Below are 13,716 nucleotides of genomic sequence, written 5' to 3'. Positions count from 1 at the left end.
GGGTTAGGCACACACTAACGATCTGGCTAATACCACAGAAATAAGCACGCAACAGTTTCAACATGCAGCTGGCTCTTGGGCCATGGAGATGGTGTTGCCCTGTTATTTTCAATCCAGATCAACTGCACAGTCAGTGTGCAAACACAGTGACAATCAGTTTACGTCATATTCAGGAGCTATGCAGAGTTTCTGAACAGTTGGAAATCAAGGAAGAGTACACAACCACAAACTACGCATTGCTTTTGTTTGTTTTCCCAAATTTCATGTCATTTTATGTGTGAAACATCTCTAAATGATACATCCCATTGTTCCCACATATATGAACAATGAAACCTGGAGTGGGGAAGGAAAAGACCCTGGGAAGCTGGAGGATTGCCCAAGGGCATGGGATCCTGTGACCTCGTCACCCCTGTGAATGACCAGACATTGCAGGGGGGAGAAGCCAGACTGCCTTGTGTACCTTTTTTGCAAAAGGGCCCTTCATAGGGCGAATTCGTGCAATCACAGAAGTAGCCGCTGAGCTTCTCCACGCACTTCCCCCCATTGTGGCACATGCTTCCGTAGCTGCTACAGTGTCCAGGGCAGCCCGGCCGCACCCCAGATGTGACCTTGGCCCTTTCCTCCAGGTCCAGTTTCCGCCCATTCCAGTGCAAGGAGCGAAGGCATCCCAGGAATCCGTTCTGTCTCGACGATGTTCCCCCTAGAAGGTGAAAAACAAAGGGAAAAACATAAGGCGGCATAGCGGTTGATGTGTTAGGTTTATGTAGGCACTGGCAAAAGTTAGACGTCATGTTGTTTCCCTGCTGTGTTGAACCTTTCTATCCAAGTTTGCAGTGAGAACTAGGAGTTCAAAGAACCTGGAAAAGATGCATGTCCTTCCAGGCTGGGGAAACACACACACACACATACACACAAACCCAAGCAAAAGAAAGAAACAGCAACCGCAAAAATAAAACACGGGGCTATCATCCTTGTGCGGGGTTGTGCTTCCCATGTTTGAAGGAACAGTTCAGATGGGCATGTTTTTTGAAAGTGGCATGTGTTTTTTTCACAGTATACAGCTGACTCCAAGTATGAAACAGAAGGGACTGAGAATGCCCCTGATCAGGATTTTCTGTTCTGACAAGGTTAGAAGAAAGCCCGTTAGGGGTGCCCGGCGAGAGAGCTGCAGCAAGCTTAGTCATGCTTATGCAGCAAAGCAGAGTGCTGGAAAGAAGGTAGATTCTAGGATTAGGGAGAAAGGGAACTCCACTTCTGAGTCTGATGAGCTATATTGACTACTGAATCACCTACACGTCACCTAGTTGATACGAAAAATAACAAGCAGTTATTCCCTCCCTTAGCCCTCTGAATCTCTGGTAATCACTACCTTTACAGCAGTGTTCCAAGTTCTACTATAACAATAAATCTACGTTGGTCCGTGGCTACACTCCCCACTTAGATTTGTTCTTTCCTCAGCCGTGAGGGATTTGGGACAATGTCCACACGGACTGCTTCAGTCGAGAGGGGGTGTACTTATTGCGGGGCAGATGGAAGGAACTGTTTCTCTTGCAGGTGTAGATACTCCTTGTTTTGGGGCATAGGATTGCTTTCTGATACTGCAATGGCTGATACATGGCATTAAATGTTTTTCAAAGCCTATAAAATTCGTACTTGGTTTTTAGCAATGTTTCAGTATTGGTTCATCAATTGTAACAAATTTATCACACTAAAGTAAGAGGTTAACAATGGGAAAACGTGTGTGGATAGGTGGGGGTGTTATATGGGAATCCCCTGTACTTTTTTTTTTTTCCCCAGTTAGGCCTGTAAAAAGAATTTATTGAGAAATGGGGAGAAAGAACAGAGCTTGCTGAGCAATGGGAGAGAAGGATGGAAATAGGCACCGAGATTTGGTACGGGTTCACCTAGGCAGAGAGCAAGATTTGGCTTGTGTGGTTATTCATTTTATTATTATTTTTTAAAACATTATTCTTTTTTTTAAGATTTATTTATTTTTTTTATTTCATTTATTTATTCTGTGCCCCTCCTCTTGCTGTTTGTGTTCCTTGTCTGCCATCAGTTCTCCACGTTGGCATGGGTCAGCTTGCCTTCACCACAAGGCCCCGGGAATTGAACCCAGGGCCTCCCATATGGAAGACAGGTGCCCGGTCACCCTAGCCACATCTGCCTCCCTGGTTCCCTTTTAAGTTATTAAATTTTTCCCCCCTTGCTAATGTTTGGGGAAGAGGCCCCAGCTGTTTTCTGTTCTGACTGATTACCCCACTCATCTATACTTCTAATGTAACTTTTCTGTCACCTAAAATTCTCTAAAAATAAAGTTTATAGTACAAAAAAATAGCAATAAATCTATTTCTTGTACTTATGATAAGGATTACTTAATAGACTGGGGCACTGTTGTTTCCTTATCCCTTCTCTTGAATCCTTGTAATAGCTTGGATCAGCAGGTCCTTATGCGGAATGATTCTAGAGCTCACCTTGAAATTATTATTTGGAAGACAAATTTCTCCTTCTGGAGTACAGAATAGGATTGCAATCCAACTTTTTCTATTATTCATTTTTTTAATTATCATTTTTTAAAGATACGTAAATGACACAAAATGTTACATTAAAAAATGAGAGGTTCCCATAAACCCCACTCCCCACACCCTCCATTCCTCCCACATTGACAACTTCTTTCATTAGTGTGGTACATTAATTGCATTTGATGAGTACATTTTGGAGCACTGCTGCACAGCATGGGTTTACATTGTAGTTTACACTCTCTCCCCAGTCCCTTTAGTGGGTTATGGCAGGATATATAATGCCCTGCATCTATCCCTGCAATATCATTGAGGAGAATGCCAAGTCCCAAAAATGACCCCACATCACACCTCTTCTTCCCTCTCCCTGACTTCAGCAAGTCCTGCAGCCACTGTCTCCACATCAAGGAGGGTGCATCTTGAAGGCTTGAGAATCATTCTCAATGCCCTCACAAATTATTCCAGAATAGGGCAAATTCAAAGAGTTGGAGTATTTTGCAACTTATGGAGCTCCAAGAATCTATCAGCCTGGCCCTCTGATACCAGAAAAATGTGTACTGAGAGACAATAAGGCAAGAAATTGATTTAAATCTCATGTACAGATAACCACTGAGTGCTTGGAATTGTGGGAGATCTCAAAGTAGGCAGAGGTCCAGGCTACCATGAAGAAACATGAACTCTATTCCAAATCCAGCACGTCAAGGTCCAATACAACAACATGGATAAATGGAGTGCACGCAGTCTTAAAGTTTGACCAGGTATAGTGATGAGAGGAGGCGGGCGGATGTGGGAAACCAACAAGGACAGGACTCACTGGACTTTTCTTGTCAGTATCCTTAGTAGTTCCTTCCTGAGTCTCATTCATTTCTACCCCTCAGCCTACAACTCTGTTAAATCTTGGTCTAGCACATGATCAGATAAAATATGTTCCCACCAAGGTGGATCCAGTTGAGAATTCCAAATGATTTATTTCAGATAGGGAATATAGATGTTAAGCAAGAAACAAAGCCATACATTATAGAAATGAAGAGGTAATCTGAAGAATTTCTGGCATGTCAGCCTGGCAGGGTGGGCAAGGAAATATTTGGAAATAAGTGTGGGCGGGGGCCAAACTCTGCCTTCTCTGGGTCACACCAGGTCATCAGACTCATACGTAGGATGCTCACTGTCTCCATCCAAAGACAAAGACCGCATGTTTTTAAGGGATACATTTAGCCTCTTCTTCTGAAATAATGGTAAAACTCCTCTCTATTTTCAGTTCTGATAAGTGATGCTCAAGCAGGCCAGGAGGTCAAACCGAAATTGCATTCTCCTGTCTGTCTCAATTTTTGTGAGTATATTTGCTTTTAACCGCAAGATAAATCAATGATAAGTACAAGGAGATCATCGAGGGAGGTTCATTATTTCTTTTCTGGAGATTGTGTAGAATAAAGAGGGGAGGATTTCTGTAGTCAAATGCTTTGTCTTGTTTTGTTTTCCCTGTTTTGTAGTCACTCCCTGTGGTGGATTTGGATTACTCTTCATGTATCTTGTTAGTGACATTTTTCTTCTAGCAGAGCTGAACAGGCAAGATCTATTGTACATTTTCTTGTGTGACTTAGTCAACATGTTTATAAATGGAGAAGAAGGTGACTGACTGGGCTGGTTTCTCTGACAGAAACGTACTCCTTGAGGTTTGAGGCAAACCTAGTATTGCGAGAAGGACCGCAAACCAAGGGGTCTTTTCAACCCAAGCTGCCAACAAAACACAATGTCAAAATGAACTAAATTACACAATGAAATAAATTACAGTTTTCACTAGACAATTTATTATTATTAGTTTTCCTTATATAGTAAAAAAACTAGAGATTAACATCCTTTGTCTTCTTTATGGAAAAGAAATAGTTGGACTACAGATAGATTAATATTAAAAAGACACCCCCACACATACCCCAATCAAATTGTTCTCTGTATTCTCTGATAGCGATGTCTCCTTCTGCAGTGTTATCTGAGACGAGAATCCATCTGCAACATTTGAATACTGTCCAGAAATATGGCTGCCATCTTCACTCCCCCATCTCCTGCACAGCCCTTCTCCCCACATCCAGCCTTGTGAATTTCCTCTCTCACGTATCTCTGCATCCGTCTGCTTCTTCCCACACCAAGAGTCATGGCCTTGTACACCCTCCTAGCAACAACCTTCTCTCAGCCTTGACTCTTCCCAACCATCCACAATCTTGGCAGCCAGTGGGATGCACCAAAAGTAAAAATTGTATTTTGATGCTCTCTGCCCAGTGTTATTCAGAGACTAAGGATTGTTCTAAGGATCAAGCTCAAATTCCTCAGCCTGGCGAATGTGACCCTAAAAGATCTAACCCTTCCTGACCTCTCCAATTTCCTTTCCCCAACTCCCTACCCTGACTCCACTGAACTAAGCTTTTTGCACTACTTAGGACTCCCCAATGATTTGTGGTCTGCCTTAACTTTGAACCTATACATATATTTGTGTTGGCATTTATTCGTACACTATCTTCCCCCAAGTACTCCACAGCTCAGCCTTCTGCACATCAGAAACACACACTCTTGCACTCATATACACAAATATGCTATCCTGTACACTCGGTATTTTCATTTTTAAAAATTAGTTACCCAGTTTTAAAATGCAGGAAATTTTAAAAATTCTAGGGAGCCTTCCACCGGAAAACCAGTAACAATGAACTTGCTTTCCCGCATGGTAAATCGCAGCTGCAGCAGCAGTGGCCAGCTGCTCTAGACGGGGCACAGGATGATCACGTGACCACTTTCCCCACTTGCATCACTTCACTCACTTGTGTTTCCTTCCTGGGCCTGGAGGTAATTGATTTTTCAATGCTAAGCTATTATAATTTTTTATTTCCTTATCTGCATCTTGTCTAGAGTTCACTATAAGGTTGGAATAACAACAAATATATGCAGTGTTATCCTTAGGGATGGTTGAATTCTATTTTCTGATAATCGTCTTCAATCTGCAAGCTAGTTGAGAATCAGAATGAAGACTTTAATTCTAAAAAACAAACCAACAAACACAACAAAGGAGATATCCCAACCACATCCTAGTTATATGCTGGCATCTTTATAATCATCTTGTTGACAACTCAGTGGGGAAAAGATTTCTTCACATTATTCACCTCATGTATGTGAGAAAATTGAGTGTAAGAGGGTTTGCTTTAGACAGAGTCAAATGTCAAACGGAATTTACGTGACAGAGTCTGAAGTCAGACGCCAGTGTGGTGACCTTCAAAGATACATTTCCACACCATAAAACCCTAAAATGCACTCTCTGATGAGACAACATGGGTCTACACTGCAACTGAGTGAATCTTCTGTTTTCTTCCTCTAGTCTCCTACATGGTTTCTTCCACCAAGAAATATAATCCCAGCCATTTCTCTTCTGGGCCTCCACATCACTCTTCTTGACAACTCACACCATTAGTTAGCTGGCCTGGCGGGAAGCACTTTTGTATGAAACTCTCCAGTTGGCTTTAGGTAGCCAGTGCATTCATTTAGGTGATGTTTCCTTGGACTGAGTATGAGTCAGCTCCTAAAACCTTTACTGTCATTGTTCTAAACCTGTCTTACAAAACCACCGTATTTCAGTGTGACAAACACTCATTGCTTTCAGTGAAGCATCTCAATTTCTTGTGCCCTCCTCAAGCACGGCATAAAAGCCTCCATTTCTCTCTTGTGCCTCTCTCTCTTTCCTGCAGATGTTCAAGCAAAACTCCTTGCCAGGGACCACTTTTCTGTAAGAACACTGAGTGCCAAGTGGGCTCCTGTTTCACAAAAACAGGCAGTGCAGTCGTACACTTTCTCTCTCTTTTTTGTCCTTCATCTTGGAGCAGCTGACTTTCCCTAAGAATTACTTTGCTTAAACTCAGGGACTTGCTGAAGTGCAGCTGTATTGGCCACTCAGATTTCATAGTCTAAAGTAGCAAGAGGTTTAGCATATGCATCATAAATAAAACCAAATACTCCAAAACATTTAGCTTGCCTCTCCATTTGGCAGAATCTTGGTTCAAGAAGAAAATACTAATGGAGATTTTGATTCTAAAATATGATTTCTTTAAGGGCATGAGATGCATCTTTTCCAGCTTTACCAGACAGAGTTATTTCTTACTCATGGAGTCGCTAAACATCTACTATTTAATAATACTAATGGTGCTGACTGGATACTCAAAAAGGAAAATAATGACAATAGCGGTAACTCCAAACTAAGAGACTATGTCTTATCAAGCACCTTCTACGTGCTTCATAGACATTTTCTGATTTAATTCTCACTACCAATTGTGATACCTCAAACCAAATACTACCTCCCTCAAAAAAACTGGGAGAGAGCTTGTAGATAATTTGAAATCAGTTAACAACAGATTAAAATTATTTCCTTCCTTTTTATTGGTAGACATGGATGTTGTGAAAAACCTTTTGAAGAATTTTATAGCAATAAACACAAATGCCATTAAAGCACTATTACCATTAACCTTATTCCACTTTGTTAAAGAAAAAGCCTGAAATAGAGCTGCGGTGAATTAAGTTATCCATATATATACTCATTAAAAATTGGGGGAGGGAAGTGTCTGACAACAGGCGATAGGAGAGTAAATAAATCATGGTCGTACCATAAGGAGAACTGCTAAAAAACAATTCCAATTTATGATGATGAAAAACTCAATTTAATGATTTAGTCTCCATTTGTTTCATAGCATCTATACAAATAGGGCACGAGCATACATGCTGAGGAATTTTCACAAACTAGTAACTAGCACCTAGTTGAAAAAGCAGACCTTTTACCATAACACCAGAAACTCCGGTCCAATCACTAACCCACTTTCCCCAAGGATACCACAAGTTCTTAAACCAGTGGCTGAATGCTATTATGCATATAGTAAGTATTCTTTGGAGATTGGCATTTTTGTCCAGCATTGCATCAATGCAATCTATCCACGTTGCTGCATGTATCTGCTCATTCTCATTGCTGTAGCATGTAATGAGAGCTGTCCATGGACTGCTGCCCATTCCACTGCAGAAGGCCACTTAGTAGAGCTTTGGGCTATTATGAATAGTGTTGCTATGAACAATCCTCTGCATTTCTTTTGGTACATCTTTCTGATGGCTGTACACTGAGAAGTAGAATGGTTGGGTAATAGGGCATGTGTATATTCAGCTCTAGTCGATAATATCAAAGAAGTCTCCAAATGTATCAATTTATACTCCCACCAGCAATGTACTACAGTTTTAATTGTTCATATCCTCAGATTGAGGGCCTTTTCAGTCCTCCAGTCAACATTCTGAATGCCAGTTATTATTCTGCAAACTATAGATGAAAAGTGTAGGTGACTATTGAGGTAAAATTCTCCCAGTCCCAAGAATTTTAGAGGGAATCCTGATTTGTACCTTCCATTACCACCTGCGATTTTTGATTGATTTGGAACCTCCCATCCACTGGTTTCAAAACAGATCTGCCCTACTCTTTCAGATCCACATGATCATCTCATACAAAAATAAATAAATACTCCTATCTTAAATATTACAATTTGAATCTTGCACTGTCTTAAAGAAGGAGATATCATGAATGAGTGCTATTTATCCAGGAAATACAAAGATGATTTGCGGTAGGGAAATAACAATCAGTGTAATTCCCTGCCTTAAAAAATAAATAATTACTGTGACACTAAAACTTACTGAATAAAAGCTATATTGCAGACACTAGCAAGAAAGACACAACACTTCATTATTTGTTCATGGTATAGTTGTCTACCCAGAAAAACTACCCCTCCCCTCAGTAATAATGACAAACTATTACAATTAAAATGAAAGTATAAGAATGTGACTGGATATAAAATATTAATATAGAAAAATCAATAATAATCCTATATAGCAACAATAACCAATTAAAAATGTAATAGCAAGAAAAATGATCCTATTTAATCACAAAGGTAGCCAAGCATCCAGAAATAAACTTAACAAGATCTCTGTGCATATGAAGGAAACAATAAAACTTTACTGAGGGTCCTAAAGAATAAATGAAGAGCTAGATCACGCTTCTCTATGACTCAGTCATGTATAGTTTTAATCTATATTGCAATAAAATCCCAATAACCAGCCCAAGAAAAAATTCTTTTCATAGAGTGTGAAAAGCTAATTCTGAAATCCAAAAAGAAGAGAAAATGTTTGTGAATAGTTAATATAATGCTAAAAAGAATAAGCAATGAGGTGTTTGTGTAGCGCATGGGGGTGAATGGGGACTTGTCCTGTGTCACATGCAAAATGAATATGATATTGTTGCAGGACTTGGGGGAGACTAAAAAGCTATTTAAGTGTTCGCCGAGGGCGATGAGTGTGCCACAATGATGGGAGAGGTTGCTGGTGTGGGAGGAGTGGGATGGGGGAATGGAGGGTATATGGGAACCTCTTATGCTTTTTATAATGTAAACTTCTTGCGATGTATGTATCTTCAAAAAAATACAATTTACAAAAATGACGGGGGTGGGGGGGTGTGGGTTATATGGGAACCTCTTATGTTTTTTTAATGTAATGTTCCATGTGATCTATTAACTTTAATTTTAAAAAGTGTTATTAAAAATAAATAAATAAAATGCTATTTAAATAAAACAGAATAGGGAATCCAGAAACAGACTCTTCGCATGTGGGGATTTTGGATGTTATAATTTATATTGGATTTCTTAATCACTAGGGAAAGAGAGACTATGCAATAAATGAAGGCTGGAAAATTGACAACCCATTTGGAAAATAAATAAGGTTACAATCTCTACCTCAACCCTTTAAACAAATTCCAGATTAATTAAAGACAGAGTACCAACAAACCAAATGACAAAACAAACCAACAAAACAAAAAATATTAGATATAAAATTATATTTAGATAAGACTACATAAACATGTATGTCAAAATGAAAGCTTACTATTTTTAGTTATTCAAAATAAAGTCAGAAGATGAGTAAATGACTAGAAATAATTGTAATCTATACTATGATCCAGGAAGTAAAATCCAGGATATTGAAGAAACTTCTTTAAATCATTAAGAAAAACTAAATGTCTAAACAAATTTAAAAGTTTGCAGTGGACATGAAAAAAAATTCACAAAAGTAACAATATAAATGGAAAAAAAAAAACCCAAACAAATGAAATATATTTCATTAAGTAATTGGGAAACTGTCAATTAAAGAATGAGTTAATTTTTGTATTTATCAGCTACAAAATATTAGTTTGATAATTTAATACTAATGGCAAATATAAGGATAACAGAAACTCTCATGGTCTTTGAATTAAAATGAAAAACATTATATCTTTTAAGCAGGGCCATAGAGCAGGATCTATTAAAATTTAAAATGCAGATTCTTTGACCCTGAAAAAATATGCATATGTGCCAAGGACATTTTTACTGCATTGTTTGCAATAGTGAAGAAATTCCAAAAGACTCAAATTCCCTTTGATAAGAAACACGTTAAATAACCTATTGTGCAAGCTTTCTGTAAAATGTATGCAGCGGCTTAAAAGAATACGAATTTATATTCACATGGTAAGATTTCCATGGCATATGTTAAGTAAAAAAATAACGGAAAACAAAAACATGCATGCATACAAGCATATTGTTTATATAAAAATAGCCACAGAGTAATACTACGTTTCCTAAGAGTACTATAACATATGTGAATACATTGAACAAGAACCCCAGACTTTCCTACTGCACTAATATGATTGGTTATCTCTACAAAGAGGACTAGGATATAACATATGCTTGTTTATTGTTTGGATATCTTAAAATAAATTACTTCATTTATTATGTATATTGTCTATGTCTGTTGTCCATCTCTTTCTCTTAAAAGTCATTTATGAAGTAATTTACAGTATCAAGTTTCCAAAAATAACCAAAACTTCTTTTTATAGAATTGTGTATATATCTCTGTTAAGCCATGTGGTGCTTGGATATTAGGGAACTCACCTTTCCCAGGGTAAGCATGTTCATTTTCGGTATATGTATTGGTTGTGAACATATTATTTACCTCCCCATGCAGGTTTTATGCATTTATCAGAATGGTGGCACTTAGGTCTTTCTGTGCATTCTTTGTACATGCCAATTGGCTTATTATTTATGATTCAGGAAGAAGGGAAGCAAGCAAGCAGCTCAATTGTGCATCTGCTTCTGTTGCTGCTGTGGATCTACAGGAAACAAATCCCACTGCAGCTAATGATGGCTGAATTAATGACCCAGAGAATCGTATGGACTATTGCTATGCACTCTATTTGGAGGTTCTTCTGAATGATTGCTGAGGTGACAGGGCAGTCACCGTCTGGAACAGTCACAGGAGACAAGTGCACCAAGAGGGTCATCCTGCGTCAACTGGAGCCAAGTCACTCCTCACTGAGCTCCTTTCTGCCAGTGTTTTCAGAGATGAAATCAGATAAAATGGCTAAAAAATACAGCCTAAAAGGAGAGAAGTTACAAAAGGCTCGGGTCAAAAAGGAAGGACGGTTGTTCTCCCTGCAGGTGCAGTTTGGTGAGAAATACACAGGTCTTCTGAATCAGCTGAGGGACGGCCTCCTTCTTCCTGGCTGGTTGCCTGGAGGAATCCGTGCCCAGTGGGCAGCAGTGTTGGCATTCATTCCATGGATAGCTGGGCCCCTGGAAACCACCCTGATTACCTTTCTCCAGGGTGGCGCTGTCCAGGGCAGATATCCCTTCAGGAACTCAAGGATTGATTCATTCAGAGAGTAATAAAGAAAAGACCTACAGTGATAAAACTTGAGAACGTCCCCTTCCTCACAGTATCACCTGGTCTAAAGTGATTGTATGGTGAGTCCAGGGGGCCCAAGAAGAGCCTACAATAGAAACCCTAACGATCAAGCCCCACACACCCTAAAATCCTTTAGTTCTTTGGGGTTAATGGATTCTATTGACCTTGCTACATTCAAAAAAAGCCTGTCTGAAGGGGTAACTGTCCTCATTCCAAGCTAAAATCTGAAACCTACAACATGGCTTTCTCTAGCCAACTTCCAGACATACAAGGATAAGGCCCCAAAGACCAGAGAAGGGGTAGGGGGTGGGAATTCTGGGGTGATATATCAGTTTTCACTAAAAGAAAAGTTGCCAGGGCAGGTCAGGGCCAAACAGCTCTCAGGAGCCATTCTGTGAGCACTTCTTCATTCTCATGCAACTATGCAAAGCTCACTGCAGGGCTCTTTCTCATTCCAGCTTGTGGAAGTGAAGGCAAAAATGTGACCAGCAGGATATCATCAATTTGAGTAGCAATTCTCTGTGGTCAGAAATATGATCTGAGACTTGGAAATAAAGCAACAAACATGGGAGATATTTGACCAATGAAGAGGCAAATAATTTCTGTCCCGTGTAACAGATAACTGCAAAGATAGCCTGCTGGTAATAAACCAGTTTTCTATCTTAACATTTTTTGTTTTTAAACAAAATTTGCTGTTAAGAAATTGCCTATAAACTTATTAGTTTTTCAGATGTTTTTTGATCTGGTCTTAACATCTTACTGGTTCCCTCATTAATTAATGGATTAAGTAAAATCTTTTTTTATTTGCCTGCTACTCATAACTTTACCTTTTTGAAGATTATATTTTATCACATGATACTGGTATCAATTAAAATAATGTTACTTATTATTAGAAATTACAAACCTGTAATAGATAATATACATTGACTGGGACAGATAATAATAATAATAATAATAACAATAACAATAACAACAACAAATACTGAACTATCCAGAGGATTTTCAGTCTTTTGTAAGCATGAAACAAGGTACACACATGGTTATCCTCATTGCCCTGCATAAAGTGCAGGTACTAAACAGAAGTTATATGATTGTCAAGAATCAAGAGGTAAGAAACGTGTCATTGAAGAATAGAAGGTGGTTAAAAAAGGAAAGTGAATAAGCAAAGGGATTAAAAATGATGGAACAAGAGCAAACACATTTTACAGCACATTCTGGAGGAAAGGCGAGTTACAAGTTTTAGGAATTCTGGAATCTGGAATATTGAAGGTACTGTTTAAAAAAAAGAAGTGTGTGTGTGTGTGTGTGTGTGTGTGTGTGTGTGTGTGTGTGTGTAAACCAGTCCAATGCTCTCTACTCTAATACTAGAGGATAGGATGTGGGGAGCTCCTCTAGGGCAAGGACTACTGACTGTGGTTGAATAGGTGAGCTCCCTAAATCTTACCCTTAAATCTGACTTTGGCAACATGACTTCTTCCTGACAGAAGCCCCCCAAGCCCCATCTATTTGCATGAATTGATTTCCCAAAGAAGGCATGGGGGATACAAAGAAGGGAGAGAAGGGATCCTTAGGAACAACATTTATGGGGCCAGGCTGAGGGATGGGAAGCAGAGGAGTAGTGGCACCCATGGTTGAGAGGGACACCGCCCCACTCTTTTAAGGGAAATTTGAGCAGGTTGCAGAACTCAGGAGTCGTCCAGACAATGGAAGGAGGGAAACACATTATCCCTGAGGCTACATAAGAGAATGTCCACTAGGAGGTAGCTCAGTGGGTAGCAGGGCAGGGAAACACTGGTTTCTCTGGGGTCCTGAGACATTAGGGCTTCGGTTGTGCTCCCACAAATTAGACCAAGGCAGATTCAGTGACTTCTGGATAAGCTAGTGACTGGCTACCCCAAGGGAATTGATCTCCTCCCTACAGCTGAACTGCACCAGAATTCCAAGTTGATTCCCTCAGAGACTACCAATTTCTATTTTAACCTTATTTCCCCAGTATGTGGGAAATACACATATATCCACTGGGATATGCACCCCATGCACTACCTCGTAAGGATTGCTTTTATACCTTTTATTCCTGGTAGCCTTTATTCCTTAAATAGCCAATGCTGCTTTATCTTCATGTCCCCACCGCTTATCTCAGGGATGAGAACTGACTTTGAATTCAGAATAAGAATGTAAGGAAAATAAAGAGGGAGACAAGGATGCAGAGCAGCAAGTGGAAGGAAGGGATGAGACAACTCCTCGTGTGTCACCTTCACGCAACACAATGGTTCAAATTCAACTGTGAAATGGGTTGTGAAGAAGCCACTGGTTTTTAAAGGGTCTACAGACAAGGTAGGAGAAAATGAAAGCTCTATTTTATGGCCTCTGGGAGGAATGGAGAACAAATTTATTTAAGAAAATTACTTTAATTGAAAAAAAAAAGGAA

At 39.5% G+C, this 13,716-nt stretch overlaps 1 protein-coding gene across 1 annotated transcript in view; it reads right to left on the bottom strand.

The window, feature by feature from the left end:
• CNTNAP5 (contactin associated protein family member 5) overlaps positions 1-13,716 on the bottom strand; it is an 810,000-nt gene that overhangs the window by 112,985 nt on the left and 683,299 nt on the right. The window contains exon 18 of the mRNA XM_058301170.2: positions 461-700. Coding sequence (XP_058157153.1) covers positions 461-700 — 240 coding nt within the window. The remainder of the gene's footprint in view (positions 1-460; positions 701-13,716) is intronic.

Source organism: Dasypus novemcinctus, chromosome 7 (assembly GCF_030445035.2).
Source record: "Dasypus novemcinctus isolate mDasNov1 chromosome 7, mDasNov1.1.hap2, whole genome shotgun sequence".
Lineage (NCBI taxonomy): Eukaryota > Metazoa > Chordata > Mammalia > Cingulata > Dasypodidae > Dasypus > Dasypus novemcinctus.
This window is presented reverse-complemented; position numbering and strand designations above follow the sequence as displayed.